Source organism: Moschus berezovskii, chromosome 17 (assembly GCF_049115385.1).
Source record: "Moschus berezovskii isolate FMDL1 chromosome 17, NW_MosBer_1.0, whole genome shotgun sequence".
Lineage (NCBI taxonomy): Eukaryota > Metazoa > Chordata > Mammalia > Artiodactyla > Moschidae > Moschus > Moschus berezovskii.
In genome coordinates this window covers 13,167,705-13,184,030 of record NC_142476.1, presented here as the reverse complement: position 1 = coordinate 13,184,030, position 16,326 = coordinate 13,167,705, and the positions used below count along the sequence as shown (strand labels likewise).

The window sequence follows — 16,326 nt, the reverse complement described above, 5'->3', positions numbered from 1 at the left end:
CCCAAAATAGAGTCTGTCACTGTTTCCATTGTTTCCCCATCTGTTTGCCATGAAGTGATGGAACCAGGTGCCATGATCTTAATTTTCTGAATGTTGAGCTTTAAGCCAGCTTTTTCACTCTCCTCTTTCACTTTCATCAAGAGGCTCTTTAGTTCCTCTTCACTTTCTGCCATAAGGGTAGTGTCATCTGCATATCTGAGGTTATTGATATTTCTCCCAGCAATCTTGATTCCAGCTTGTGCTTCATCCAGCCCAGTGTTTCACATGATGTACTCTACATAGAAATTAAATAAACAGGGTGACAATGTACAGCCTTGATGTACTCCCTTCCTGATTTGGAACCAGTCTGTTGTTCCAATTCTGGTTCTAACTATTGCTTCTTGAGCTGCATACAGATTTCTCAAGGCGCAGGTCAGGTGGTCTCATATCCCATGATTTAGTTATATGTATATTTTTCAGATTTTTTCCTCGTATAGGTCATTACAGACTTCCTTGTGCTATAAGACAGGTCCTTGCTGATTGTCTGTTTTATAGATAATCGTGTGTAGGATGTCAGATTTCACACACACAAACACCTGTGTTTAGTTTCTAATAATTGGTTCCACAGAGCCTAACACTTTAAATGCTACCTTGTGCACTGATTATTTTGCATGGGTATGTCATGTTTGTTTGGTTTGTTTGTAAGTTCCTTGAGCATAAGAATTACGTCTTATTCCATTCAAGTCTCAGTGGCACCGAGCACCAATCTGTGTTGTTTGACTGACTGCTGACTGAGAGATATCCATAATCTGACAAGAATAATGACTCCTAGGTTCACTGTGCCCCCTTACAGACCATCCTTTTCAATGTCAGTCTCACAAATCCGGAGCCGGGTTGGCCATGAAATTCACCGATATACTAATTCCTATTTCTTTACTTTGTATACTGTTGTGACCTTACAGAAGCATCACCGCGTCTTGCTGAGTTTTCCTGTCAAAGCCACTCTTAGGGAAAGGATGGACCCAGCTCACCTTTCATGAGTGGCGGAAACCCCCTTCTCTTCCCATTCTTTGCATATGAACAGGCTTTTGAAGCACTGGGATGTGATTGGTTCCATAATAAAAATGGCCTTCTTACATTTTAGCGCTCACCTTAATCAGATCTTGTGAATTCTGTGGCCGCACCTAGAAACTTGAACGGAAAACGCGACCAGGACCGCTGGGTGCAGATTCTTCACTGAGCACACAAACGCCATGAACGTCCTGTTAGCTTATAATTAATTCTTATTTCATCAGGAAGCTGTTTGAAATGGGGGAAGAGGAAAATCTAAGCAAAAGTTTTCCTCCCCTTTGACAAATTCTGAGATTATTGTTACCATTCTGTTTGAAAGAAACGGCTAGACTGTATTATGGTGTCTGTTGATGAATAGATCTCCAGTGATATTTCACGCTTAGATACATTATGCAGTCTTTTTCCTCCAAACCTCACATATGTCTCTCACTTTTACCTCGTATGTATACAAATAAAAAGGTGACACCGAATATCTGGCATTAGCACATCTTTCAGTAAAAGAACGTTCCCTGGTGGTCCAGTGGTTAAGACTTCGCCTCCCAGTGCAGGGACTGTGGGTTCAATCCCGGGTCAGGGTGCTAAGATCAGGCTTCCCTTGTGGCCAAAAAACAAAGCATAAAACAGAAGAAATATTCTAACAAATGCAATGAAGTCTTTAAAAATGGTCCACATTTTTTAAAAAATCTTTTAAAAAGATTTGAAAGAAAGAAAAGAATATTGAATTCAGCATTCCTGGGAATTAATGTGTACCAGGAACCTGAATACTTTTGATAAATGAAACAATTTCGGAAGCGTCTGCCTTTGAAATGAATTTTGTGATTTTTTTGGGGGGTGGAAAGCCTGCAGCAGAAGTCTCAGGATCCCTCATTTCCAAACCGAGGGTTTGCTGAGCCTGTTGTGAAGCCTCGTGATGGTCATGGGCACGTGCTCTTGGACCCGGGGTTCAGGGTGGTCCCCTTAAGGGTTCCTGAGGTCTTGGGACCCTGATGCATCTCCTGCCCCTGGACTGATCTCAGATGTTCACGAGGTAGCTCGAGGGCTGGGCTGTTTAATCTTCTGCCTCCTCCCTCTGCTGGCAGCTTGCATGTTCATTTCCCAGCTCTTCCCCCTCTCCATCGTGTGGAGGTGGCCTGCGTCCCCACAGGCCGAGGCTGCCAGCTGTCGGGCAGCCACTCGACCCCTCAGTTCCTGGATGCAGGGCCAGTGGGCGCCCCTATCGGTGGTGCCCATTCCCCAAGCACTGGTCAGGGAGGTCTGCTTCAGGAGAGGTCCTCGGAGGGGGATCTAGGGAATGTGGAAGAGTTTTGTGTCCAAAGGAATAGCCTGACTGCAATAGATCGTTTTAGTGACTGTGTATGTGATGGACTGGGGGCTTCCCGGGTAGCTCAGACGGTAAAGCATCTGTCTGCAATGCGGGAGACCCAGGTCTGATCTCTGGGTTGGGAAGATCTCCTGGAGAAGGAAATGGCAACCGTGTGCCAGGATTCTTGCCTGGAGAATTCCAAGGACAGAGGAGCCTGGCGGGCTACAGTTCACAGGGTCGCAGAGAGTTGGACAGGACTGACCGACCGTCACCTTTCAAGTGATGAATTACTTGACAGAGAAGCATGGGGACTCACCTGGGTCCTGATTTCCATGGAGCCTTGGTCGGGACCTGTATGGAAGGGACTTGGTGGGAATGGAAGCACGAGGCAGATACCCTGCAGTTAAACCCCTCTGCCTCCTGCCTGCCTCTCTGGGAAGAAAGTTTCGATCCCAGGGGGAGAAAAAAGAAAAGCTTTGTTGGTTTGCTGGAGAAACGTAGAAAGGGGCAGAAGGGCTGAGGCCCAGGGCTGAGCGTTGCCAGTAAGTCCTTGCGCTCTGCGCCGCAGCCACATGGTCTAGCAAGCACAGGAGCGTGACTGCAGTTGTCCTCCGAGAGAGGAAGAAGTTCTGCTCGTAAATCTGTTGGGTTTTGCGACAATTGACGGGGTTTGACCGGCTGTTCCTGCTCTTGTACACGTTGCTGTTAGTGCCTGTTTAATCATTGTTAATGTGAAATCATTTTTTCTTGGACTTTGTAGCAGTTTATTATAGAGGTTGCAGATAACCGTCAGTGTTCTTTATAAAGACAGTAAAGGGGTCAAGTAGTTGTGTGCCTGTCTTGCTCAAAGCCGGTTCTCATTAAGAGTTGCTAAGTTGGTGCTGATTTGTTGGGGGGTTATTTTCCTTTCCCTGCTTCTGAATATTTCTTTATAAATGTCATCATTGTCACGAATGGAAGTCCACTTTCAGCGATTTTTTTTTTCTTTTGTCCAGAAATAATAGCTGGATGTTATTAATAATGATTCTGAAGAATCTTGGTTTTTTTTAAATAATAAGTGGTTTATCATTGACTTAATATATATAATAATTGAAAGTCACTCAGTCGTGTCCAACTCTTTGTGACCCCATGGACTATACAGTCCGTAGAATTCTCCAGGCCAGAATACTGGAGTGGGTAACCTTTCCCTTCTCCAGGGGACTGAACCAAGGTCTCCTGAATTGCAGGCAGATTCTTTACCAGCTGAGCCACCAGGGAAGCCCAATATAAATAATAAGTGGTTTATGATTGACTTATACAGCAGAAAATAGGTTAAGATATGTTGCAGTCATCATAATGAACTTTTTAACTTTTTATTTTGTATTGGAATAGAGCCGATTCACAGTGTTGTGATAGTTTCAGGTGGACATCGGAGCAACTCAGCCACACACACACTTAGCCATTCTCCCCCAAACTCCGCTCCCATCCAGGCTGCCACATGACGTTGAGCAGAGTTCCCTGTGCCAGGCAGCAGGTCCTTGTTGGCTGGTTATCCGTTTTAAATATAGCAGTGTATACGTGTTATCTTTAGAATCTTCCCACTACTTTTTAAATATTTCGTTCTGAGTTGTTTTAATAGAAGCTACTGAACTGAACTGAACTGAACTGAACTGAACAACGTTAAGTGAAGTCGCTCAGTTGTGTCCGACTCTTTGCGACCCCAAGGACAGAAGCCAACCAGGCTCTTCCATCCATGGGATTTTCCAGGCAAGAATACTGGAGTGGGTTGCCATTTCCTTCTGCAGGGGACCTTCCCCACCCAGGGATCGAACCCGGGTCTCACGCATTGTAGGCAGACACTTTACCATCTGAGCTACCAGGGAAGTCAACATTAAGACCAGGGAAGCCTACAACATTAAGACCTGCTTAAACACACTGTTCTCCTAAGCTTCCCTGAGCCCCTGGGTCCTCCCAAGAAAGAAGCAGGGTGGGGTGTGGGGGAAAGTGGAAACGTGTGTATGTACGCTGAGTCCCTTCACAGTTCACCTGAAGCTATCACAGTATTGTTAATCGGCTCTGCCCCAATACAAGATAAAAAGTTTAAATTAAAGAAAAGAGAGAAGCAGGGTGAAATGGCCCCAGCATCTAGTGCACGTGGAGTTATAACAACAGATGGACCCCTCTGATGCTTCTCCTTGGCGTGTGACTTTCTTGAAGGCAGGGTGTGACCTGGTCCCCTCCGTTTTTCCTCCGAGTCTCTAGTACGAGGCCTGGTACGCATCAGATTTAATGATCAGAAACAGGAAATGGGTTCACGTCTACTTTCAATTACCGACCCACGTCAGTTGAATATTTTCCCAAAAATGCCTTTCTTAAAGCTGCACCACAGTGACTCATGACGTCGATTTTCAAATAAAGGCCCCTGGGAGAGGGAACCTGGACTCACAGTCCGCTGCCAGACAGTGAGAAGACAAAGGCGGAGGCGCATCAGAGAGGATCTGATAAGGTCAGTGTGGGCTTGAGAAAGAGCCACACGTTTTCCTTCTTCTAATTGTTTGCCAGCCTTGCTGCACTTATGAGAAAGCGCAGTTTGCTAATGATTAACCTCCCGGGTTGTGGGGAGGTGTGCGGGCAACCCCGTGAGGCCTGTGCTCATTCACACGCTCGTCTATAATGTCAGCCTGAGCCGTTGCCCACAGAGCAGCTAGGCCTCTGAGATAAGCCCTCCCTTTTATTACCGCTGATAACGCAGGATCGTGTGAGGTGGCATTGCCAGCTAGCGACAGGTCCTGACATGTCCTGGAAATTACAGTCCGTTCATCCCGTGTGGCCTCCCCAAACACCACCCGAAAGTGTTGACGACGTGAATACCCCGAGAATTGACTCAAAAGGAGAAGACGGTTTTTCTCCTTCCCACTCCACCACCGTATCACCTGTAAGCTTGTTTTCTAAAGAGAAGTTATCTTTGGAATTGCCAGCATCTCTTATCTGCAGATAAGAAAGGATTTGCCTTGTTCTTTTATTCAAAGAGCTGGATACAAACTGGGACACGCAAAGCCCAGGGAGGTTGCAGACTCGCCAATTTCAAGATAACATAAAATATCACATAATCAATTATGGAAATACTGAAATGAGATGTCAGCCTGGAAAGCCTCCTCAGAGAGCCTTAAAACAAGGGATCAGTTGCACAACTAGTCAAGAAGTCTTTACCGAGCGCCAGCGGTGGTTCCAGACCCACCGGCTCGCATGTGGGGTCATCTGAGTGTTCAAGGGCCCTGCCCTCCACAAGCACCTGAGGAGTGACTCTGGCTGTTGTCAAGTGCCAGGGACACAGGCCGAAAGCAGGCACTTGCAGGAGTGAAGGCACCTCCATCAGTCACGTCTTCCTCCGTTTATCTCATGAGCATTTCTGCCAAGGCTGTGCTGGGCCCCCCAAGAGCTGCTGCTTCTGGGCACCCCCGGCTAAAACGCGGGGAGACAGGTAAACAAGCATGGCACTTGGTGGGATCAGAAGAAATGATGACGTGAACAGCACAAATTTCAAAGCCGAAAATGAAGTGCCAGCACGAGAAATCGATTTCCCCCATTATTGCAACTCCCGAAGAAGCTGTGCTTAGTTGCTCAGTTATTTCTGACTCTTTGTAGCCCCATGGACTGTAGCCCTGCAGGCTCCTCTGTCCACAGGATTTTCTAGGCAAGAATACTGGAGCGGGCTGCCATTTCCTCCTCCAGGTCCGAAGAAGCTGAGGACCCAGGAAATAGATTTCCAAAGCCAGTCTGTCTCCTTCCTGCCTCTGGATGCGGGCAGGGGTGGATGTGAAGACATTCCCACGCCTTCGAGTACGAGCTGTGCTCAGAGAGCTGCGAGGTGGGTTTTCATCAGCTGCTGCCCCAGCCCAACCTGTACTCACAGCACCCAAGGTTTCCTGTGGAGAAGGATCTGAGCTTCTGCTCTCATGAGCCCACGCACCAGCGTTGGCGAGCGTTCTCCCTGAAGAGGAGTCGTTTCCACAAGTGAGGGCCTGCTTCTGCCTTGTTCACCATTACACCCCAGACCCGACACTCACTCTCAGCAAGCAAGTGGCTCTTCACATCTGTTCACTCAAGGAGTGCAATTCTCTTGGTCAGAGCCGACTTACTAGCTCAGATCATTTCTGATGGAGATGTTTCTGGATCTGTTTTCCTGATCACAAAGCAGCTTCAACGTCTGCAGTTGCCTTTCCCCTTAAACAGGGTCAGTCCTGCCCCCAGAGGGGAGCCTCGTGTTGGCACTGTTTCTCCCTTTATGTCTTGGCTCACACTTTATTCATTCCGTCCTCATGACAAGAGCCATCTCGTGTATTTTTAGGCGAGAAGATACGGGTTAGAGAACCAAGTGGCTTGGCCAAGCTCTTGGAGCTGGAAAGTGCACAGTTGTGCCTGGAATCCTTGATTTAATATAAGTTCAGTGCTGGCTTGACCATATTCACGGTTTCCTAGACTCGTGGAAATAATCAGTCCTAAGCTTAAACTCAGAAGTCAATAACCCAAGAAAAAAAACAGAAAATCAACCAAATGAGAATTTATAATTTCATTAGAGGCATATGGGCCATTGTTTCATTATATGTAACTGTTTTATAAAAAACTAATCCATCTGGCATGAGTTTATATTTGACAATTTTTTCTCTAGACATTTATAGAAGATATGGACAGTATTATATTACAACATGTTTGTGTTTTAGGGCAATCGTAATTGTTTAAAAGCCTCGATTATAGATCTTTATAAGCCTCCTCATTAGTCTGAGTAGTGACAGGTTCACACATGCAGGTCAGGAAGCAACAGTGAGAACTGGACGTGGAATTACAGACTGGTTCCAAACTGGGAAAGGAGTCCGTCAAGGCTGAATATTGTCACCCTGCTTATTTAACTTCTATGCAGAGTACATCATGAGGAACGCTGGGCTGGAGGAAGCAGAAGCTGGAATCAAGATTGCCAGGAGAAATATCAATAACCTCAGATATGCAGATGACACCACCCTTATGGCAGAAAGTGAAGAGGAACTCAAAAGCCTCTTGATGAAAGTGAAAGAGGAGAGTGAAAAGGTTGGCTTGAAGCTCAACATTCAGAAAACTAAGATCATGGCATCCGGTCCCACCACTTCTTGGGAAATAGATGGGGAAACAGTGGAAACAGTGTCAGACTTTATTTGGGGGGGCTCCAAAATCACTGCAGATGCTGATTGCAGCCATGAAATTAAAAGACGCTTACTCCTTGGAAGGAAAGTTATGACCAACCTAGATAGCATATTAAAAAGCAGAGACATTACTTTGCCAACCAAGGTCCGCCTAGTCAAGGCTATGGTTTTTCCCGTGGTCATGTATGGATGTGAGAGTTGAACCGTGAAGAAAACTGATCGCCGAAGAATTGATGCTTTTGAACTGTGGTGCTGGAGAAGACTCTTGAGAGTCCCTTGGACTGCAAGGAGATCCAACCAGTCCATTCTAAAGGAGATCAGTCCTGGGTGTTCATTGGAAGGACTGATGCTGAAGCTGTGCTGTGATTTATGGGGTCGAAAGAGTCGGACACGACTGAGCGCCTGAACCGAACTGAACTGAAGCTTATATCATTGGATAAGACCCTAATGCTGAGAAACTTTGAAGGCAGGAGGAGAAAAGGGCGACAGAGGAGGACGAGATGGTTGCATGGCATCACCACCTCAGTGGACATGAGTTTGAGCAAACTCCGGGAGTTAGCAAAGGACAGGGAAGCCTGGCGTGCTGCAGTCCATCGATCGCAAAGAGTCGAACAAGACTTAGGGACTGAACGACAACAAGCTCATATCACTGCTAACATGTGAGTGCAAACTTCCTAAGAATCCCCAGCCATCCAGATCTCATTGAATACTCACTTAAAAATGAGTTTGTTAAAAGTGAGTTAATTTGAAAAAAAAATGGTTCAGAAAATTCTAGCACCTTTTTTTAAAAATTGAATATGGTTGATTTAAAATATTGTGTTAGTTTCAGGTATATAACAAACTGATGCAATTATATACATTGATTATTTTTTCAGATTATTTTCCATTATAGGTTGTTAAAGATATTGAATATTGTTCTCTGTGCTGTACAGTAAATCCTTGTTGCTTATTTATTCTGTAAGTGGTGGTTTAGTGGCTAATTCGTATCCGACTCTTGCGACCCATGGACAGAGGAGCCAGGCAAGAATACTGGAGTGGCTTGCCATTTTCTTCTCCAGGGGGTCTTCCCAATCCGAGAATCGAACCCGGGTCTCCTGCAATGCAGGCAGATTCTTTACCACCTGAGCTACGCGGGAAGCCCATTCCCTATGTAGTCGTGGGTAGTATTAATCCCAAAGTCCTCATTTATTCCTCCACCCCCCCGTTCCCGTTTGGTACCCATACATCTGTTTTCCACATCTGTGAGTCTGGCACCTGTTGGTGTAATTTGGAAACACCCTAGAACTTCAGAGAGAGAAAGGAGTCCTCTAGGTGGACCAGCTAATTAGGTCTCTGAGACCCTATTTTCTCACCTGTAAATTGAAGAAAATGATGTCAGTTCTGTTAGCTCCACAGGCAGATTCTCTGAATTCATTGAACAAGACACAAAACTCTTTAAAACTCTTTAGCTGTTACAAGACATCTAAATGTCAGGTGTTATCTGTGTAAAAGCATGATGTATCAACATTCAGGCCCACCAAGATCTTTGGCTGGTTACAGTTGCAAAATGAAGAGAAGCTGTTACCAATAGTCCTGGAAATGGATCCATATGCCCTCCGCGTCTGACGGTGGATATGTGACCTGCGCCTGAATAGGTGTGTGAAGAATGCGTCCCCTGGGAGGGGGGTGGCACCGTGTGGGTGCAACACTCAGTGTGGCTCAGCTCTCTGCATTTGACTCCCCACTGCTGGCGTGGGAGGGAGGTACTGTCCGCAGCCATGTTTCAAATGCCGAAACTGAAGTGGAGGTCGTTTGTGGGAGGACTGGACGAATCGTAAAGCAAGTGCAGCTGAGCATCAGGACTGGGCTTGGTGACTGCTCCAGTCACAGTCTGGCGCGATGTGGACTAGCTGAGACTGACGACAGTGGCCCTGGGCCTCCAAACTCAAAAGTCACTTGAACTGTCGAGCTGATTGCTCTTCCTGAAGTCCTCACGGTTTGGTGGCTTGCTAATGTGTGTGTGTGCTCGGTCACTCACTGCTGGCTGACTCTCTGCAACCCCAGGGACTGGGGCCCACCAGGCTCCTCTGTCCATGGAATTCTCCAGGCAAGAATCCTGGAGTGGCTTGCCATTCCCTTCTCCAGGGGATCTTCCCCACCCAGGGATCAAACCTGCACTGCAGGCATTCTTTACCACTGAGCCACCTGGCAAGTCCTGACTTGCTAATGCCCATATACTGTTTCAGCCTGGGCTCAGTGTATCAACCTCTAGGAAGATGTGCCAGCCTGGGCTATTTGAGTCCTTCTTCTCCTCATTTTCGTTGCTGTCTGTATTTTGTCTGTGCTTGGTCTTCACTGCGATGTGCAGGCTTTCTCCCCGAGGCATATGGATCTTAGTTTCTGGATCAAGGATGGAACCCAACTTGCCTGCATGGGGAGGCGGAGTCTTAACCCCTGGACTGCCAGGGAAGTCCCTATCCAGGGTCATTCTAGTGGGGTCCACTGAGGACCGTCTGAGGCACCTGTCCCTCCCACGAGCAAATGCTAATAGATCTACTCGTGACAAGTAGAGCCATCTGATGGAGTACCTTTTCCTAGCAGCTCATTGATTATAGATACTTTGCTTAAGTATTTCTCTGTGGCCTGAAACGTATTTGTCCGAATGCAAAGAATGACTTTGAGGAGGGAGGGTGTGAATTCATGTGGTGACCGATGGTGGTTTTTCCTGGCTTATATGGTAGGTTCTCTTGTGGAAAAAAAAATCATGCAAAATAAAAAATAGTAGTGAGTTACAGAGTCATTTTTTTTTCCCATTTCTTTTACAGGTAGATGACCAAATGAAGCTGCTTCAGAACTGCTGGAGTGAGCTCTTAATTCTCGACCACATTTACCGACAAGTGGTTCACGGAAAGGAGGGCTCCATCTTCCTGGTTACTGGGCAACAAGTGAGTGTAGATGCCAGAAGGAAGAAAGAAGTGTCTTTTTATTAAGCATGTGCAGGATGGCAGGAATTCAGCTAGGTCAGAAGCTCTTTTGCGCTTTGAAAGGGATGTATATTGGCTGCATATAATTTAGAGACGCTGACTTGGGGCTCCCTGTTCCCGCTTGGGTGGTTACAGTGAAACTTGTCTGAGACAGCCCACCCCTGCCAGCCAACCCCCTGCTGGGGTTGCAAGTGGTGCTTTGAAGGGTCAAAACAATTGCTGAGTCAGGATTAATGGTTGGTACCTTGGGTTTCTTCCCCAAGCTTCTGCATGAATCTATCACACTTGTTTGTTAGCTATTAAAAAAAAAACAACAACTTGGAAATGATGAAATCTTGGTGTTTTGGAATCATGTTGGTGGAAGAGACTGAGTCAGATACTGTCACTCATCTGTATCTTTGGCCTAAAGGCAGACGAGTGAGAAGCAAAGGCAGTGTTCATTTTCAAGAGTCAGTCACTGATTTCTTTCCCCCTCTCCACCTTTATTTTTTTATGTTTTTAAATTGGAGTAGAACTGCTTTACGCTCCTGTGTTAGTTTCCTCTGTACAGAAAGTGAATCGACTGTGTACATATCCATCCCCTCCCTCGTCGGCTTCCCCCCGCCCCGGCCACCCTCCACCCTCCACCCCCCAGCCCCCACCCTTCTGGGTCATCACGGAGCACCGAGCTGACCCCTGTACTCTGCAGCAGCTTCCCACTAGCGATCTGCTCTGCACAGGGGGGTGTATGTGTGTCAATCCTACTCACTCAGTTCGTCCCACTCTCCCCTAGCCAGTCATTATCGAAAAGGAAGAAGGAAGCAGGAACTTGCCGTGAGGCCCTCCTCCGTTATGAGTGGGTGTTTGTTTGGTCCACGGGTACGGACTGAGCATCCTGAAGTGGTCCCTCAGCCACTGTCCCGTGGCTTTCGCATATATTAGTGACCAAAACAGAAAGTACTCCAACAGTAATGGGGCTTATACCGCTTTAGCAGGAGAAGCTGACAGTAATCAATAATCCTAATAAATGTGAGAAGTCAGTGCTATTGAATTAAAAAAAAAGGAACTGCCATGTAAAGGGGACACAGCGTCCATCCTGGTGTGTTGCTGTGTGACCCATGGGTTGCAGTGGTAACGGGACGGGTCGACTGAGCCTTATCAGAAGGAGAGATTGGAGCAAAGCCTTGAGGGAAGAAAGACACCTGGCCTTCTGGACACCTGGAAGGAGAGAGTCTGCCTGGTGAACCTGTTCCAGCTTTACTGGGTTCTGGCATGTCCCTCCTGGTTCTTGGCCTCCGTTTTCTGTTTTCTATGGGTTATTAAAATGGATGCAAGGGATGCAGAGATGCGTTTGGTTCAGGGGGCTGTACCAGGCATGTGTTGAAGGCTGCTGCAGGCCTCAGGACTCAGGCACCGTGATCTTTTACATCCGACCATAAATGTTTATGCGCTGTGAAAGCCCGGCAGTGCATATTTGAAAGTGAAAGGCTGTTTCCACATCATTTGCTGAATTACAGATAAATCACATGTTCCCAATCAAGTTAAAGCCAAGCACCATCTCAGAGTTTTTGCAGATCGGATCAGCCATCACTGCCTGGCCCCCGCTTCCTGCACCGCTCCTGAGAAAAAGGCTTTCTAGAATCAAGCCTCAGCGGGCTTGACTTCCTGATCTTTTGAATTTCCGTTGAGCGTTTCCAGCCTGTGACCTGGGTCTTTGGAAGAAGTGTACCCATTTTCAGAGCCTCATCACGGCCTGCCTCCCAACCCCCTCCCTCCTGGGCCCCATGGGGAGCTACATTAGAAGAACAAGACTCAGCCCACAAATTAATTTGATTTCGTCCTTCCGAGTTCCAGAAATCAAATGGGTTTGTGCCGTTCTTTCTCAGAGCACTCCCGTTCCTGCTCTTAGAAATGCTCCTCATTTCACGTTTCATTTTGCGCTAAGTGCTGACCCTGGGTAAAGGCAATTACCATGTAAAAAGTAGAGAAAGTGCGCTTCTTCCTCCGATTTTCCAAACCAAGAACCGTCAAGGGGTGGATGGTGTTTCTCGTCTTTAGTATCAATTATTGCTACTTTGTGTTTTCCCATCACAACGGAACTTCTTACTTAACCCTGAAGTTAGCTATTTTAATTCTGTCTTTTCTTCTGGCTTCTCTAAGGTTACATTAAATAACCTTTTTAAGCCAAAAGGAAAAAAATGATTGTCAGTAACATTAAGCATCGCCAAATCAATTCTATGTATCAGTATTTAGCATCTTATCACTATGATAAGAATTCATTTCTTTTCAGTATTTTTAAACCACACGCACACAAAACGTATGGCTGAAAGTGCATATATAAAATAGCAACAGAGGATTTTGAAGTGGTACCGCTTTTAGTGTTTGCATATTGTCACTAATGAACAGCCGCTGTAACATTTTCCTGTGGGAAGGGCCTGCTGGCACCTTTTTCATTATCTTCTGTTATTGTGTATTGTATTAAAAAGACAGGCATCTTCCAGCATTCAAGTCATCAAAAATTTTAGCTATCAGAACGGAAAGCAATTTAGCTAAAACTGTTGCTCCCTTCATGATGAGCGAAATTTATCCAAAGGGGACATCCACTTATAGTATTTCTTCAATATCTCCCTTGAATTTAATGGCACAAAGATTCTGGGTAAGGGAGTAATAAATTAATTTTACTAAGTACATAAAAGACAAGGCCAGCTGCTCCTGCGGTGAGCGCAAACTCCACATTCGACAATGAAAATATAATTATGTTTGTAATAAAATGTAAAGAAGTTGCAGATCTGGGCGCTGTTTCAGGAATAAATCACTGCTCCTCCTTCAGAGCCATGTGATTTGATAAATTATCCTTGAAGGAGAGGTTATCAGAGCCCCCACTTCATGAGCATGTTTGAGCTCTCACATTAGCCTGTATATAAATATATAGCAATAAAGTTGTCGGTGTGCCAGTTGATTTCCCGAAGTCCACCTCACTAGTTCAGAGTCCCGTGAAACCATTTCAGTTCCTTTCTCTTAGAGTGTGTTTATGTTTCCAAGTATGAAATTCTGACTTCTGACAGTTGAACTTATTTCATACCTGTTAGATCTGTACACCTCACAAGTTTTAACTTACCCATCTTTTTAAAAAATGAATTTAGAGTCCTTTCAGTTACAATGTACTTCACTTGCAACTATGAAGTTTTAGTTTTGTAACTTTCAGTTCAGTTCAGTCGCTCAGTTGTGTCAGACTCTTTGCGACTCTATGAACCATAGCACGCCAGGCCTCCCTGTCCGTCACCAACTCCCGTAGTCTACCCGAACCCATGCCCATGGGTCAGTGATGCCCTTCAACCATCTCATCCTCTGTAGTCCCCTTCTCCTCCTGCCCTCAGTCTTTCCCAGCATCAGGGTCTTTTCAAATGAGTCTGCTCTTCGCATGAGGTGGCCAAAGTATTGGAGTTTCAGCTTCAAAATCAGTCCTTCCAATGAACACCCAGGACTGATCTCCTTTGTAACTTACTGCCTACCTATTAGAACCACACACATAGCAGAATTGAATTAACCCCATCTTAATAATAAAAACGAATCACGTGCTCAGTCTCTCAGCCATGCCTGAGTCTTTACAAACCTGTGGACTACAGCCCACCAGCCTCCTCTGTCCATGGGTTTCCCAGACAGGAATACTGGAGTGGGTCGCCACTCCCTTCTCCAGTAGCACCATATTTGTGGCTTACTTTAGTACACTCTCCAGGTGTAGGGCTGACTAGTGTTTTTTTAATGTGTTATGTGCATTCTAAGCTATAGTGATGATACTTTCAGCTGGTGATTCCAAGTTTAAGTTGGCAATGTCCCAGCTGTTCTCATTTCTTAATGATGGTGGAAGTGGGTGGCCCCTTACTGTTACCCAGCTGAACGCCTCACTGAGAGGAGGGCACAAAGGGACAGGGCCTTCCCGAGACTTCCACAGGCCCCGCCCGCCCTCCTGCTCTGCCCCACCCCCACCTCTGACCCTGGCTACCATTCTCCTGTTCAACCCCACTTTGTCCCTGTAGGATTTATATTCTTCTTATTAGGAGGAGTAGTTAGGCCCTGCACAGTCCCCAAGAGATTTGGAGCCGAGCCACCCCTGTTAAGTGAGAAGAATGTCTTTGGAGGAGGAAGTTCTCCTGTCGGGACCTGGTCCAGTGAAAGTTGGGGCATCCCTGGGCGTGCCCGGCGGGTGACCCTGCAGTGGTCGTGGCATCCTTCCGCTGGGCCTCTCTGCCTCCAGCTCGGGCTTCAGGCTGCCCGCGTGCTGGCCCTTCCTTTCACACGGTCTGAGACGGAAGCCACAGGAGCACTCAGAACAGCCGCTGTGTGAATTCAGGGAGAGGTGAGGGCACCTGGCCCAGGCGAGGAGGCCGGTGTGGTGGGATGCGGGGGCCTCCCGAGGACGCGCATGGACTGGGGCTTTTTCATGCGCAGCTGACGCTCTGTAAACTGATTGACACCTTTGGGGGGTCGTCTTTCCACTGACTCATAATTTTTCTCACTCTCGAAAGAAAGGTTTCTGTACACCCAGTATTCTCTAGTTAAAGCTGAAAATTCAACTCATCATATTTACACAATAAAAAAAAAAATCCATTCTGCCTTGTTTTTAATTGCAAATTCTCCTCTAGGGACTCGTTCTCCTGCTTAGGAGGCAGCCCCGTGCCTCTCCTAGAGAAGCAAGTGCAGTCAATTATGGTAATGAAATGTCAATAAATATAAAAATTTAATACAGTCTGCTCCGGGTGAGTGGCAGATGAGGACTTGCCTCCCAGACAAATTTGCTGCTGCTGCAAATATTAAATGCACCTAAAAGAGTATCTGGTTGCCTGAGAGCTCGCCAGTGAAGAAAAGGATGGCTCGGCAGGTACCAACTGGGCTCTTCCATTATGCTGTAATTGCAGCAGCAAAGCCGGTTCTGCCATTGACAGCCACCCCAACATCTTAACTTATTATTGTAGGTCGAACTTTTGGTGTCTCTGTGAATAATCTGAGATGGATGCATCTGCTGCTCCTTTTTTTTTTTTTCTTTCTTTAATGGAGAAGAAAATAAGCCTTTTTTGTTTTCCAAATCAAGAAATTATTCTTCTCATAAGTAAGATCATTGTGTCTTCAGAGAGTGATGTGTTACTAACCGCATGAGGGCAGCTAGTTGTAGCTTTTTAGGAAGCAGCAGACTTAGAACTGCAGAAGGAAACGGCAACCCACCCCAGTGCCCAGTGTCCCTTCCGGAGAACCCCATGGACTGAGGAGCCTGGTGGGTCCATGGGGTCGCAGAGTCAGACACAGCTGAGTCCCCATCACTCACTCACCCACACCAAAGAGTAATCTAAATGCGATGCCTTCATCATCTGTAAGCATAGAGTCTTGAACGATGATTACTTTAAAATGAAGTCTCTTAATAATTGTATTAAATAATATTTTAAAAATAAAGAAATAGTAAACACATCTCTGCCTTCACTTGCCTCATTACTTAACTTTGTATACACTTAGTATGTAGGCTGCCCAGGTGGTACAGTGGTATAAGAATCGCTTGCTAATGCAGGAGATACAGGAGGTGTAGGTTCGATCCCTGCGTCGGGAAGATCCCCTGGAGGAGGAAATGGCAATCCACTCCAGTATTCCTGCCTGGAGAGTCCCATGGACAGAGGAGCCTGGCAGGCTGCAGTCCGTGGAGTCTCAAAGAGTTGGACACCACTTAGTGACTGAGCATACATTTAGAATGCTGCTCTGGATTCACATTTTATGGTTAGTGTATTTTCCTTTAAACTTATTCATGAGTTAACAGTTTTCATCTTAGGTGATAATGTCACATCACAATCGGAAAAAAAGATAAAAGATATCTGCATGTACTATTGAGGTCTTC

The 16,326-nt window shown here is 46.2% G+C and overlaps 1 protein-coding gene across 2 annotated transcripts in view; it reads left to right on the top strand.

Annotated features, from left to right (window-relative positions):
* NR5A2 (nuclear receptor subfamily 5 group A member 2) overlaps nt 1-16,326 on the top strand; it is a 120,232-nt gene that overhangs the window by 57,746 nt on the left and 46,160 nt on the right. For both annotated transcript variants that reach the window (XM_055418959.2, XM_055418962.2), the window contains exon 5: nt 10,311-10,430. In XM_055418959.2, coding sequence (XP_055274934.1) covers nt 10,311-10,430 — 120 coding nt within the window. The remainder of the gene's footprint in view (nt 1-10,310; nt 10,431-16,326) is intronic.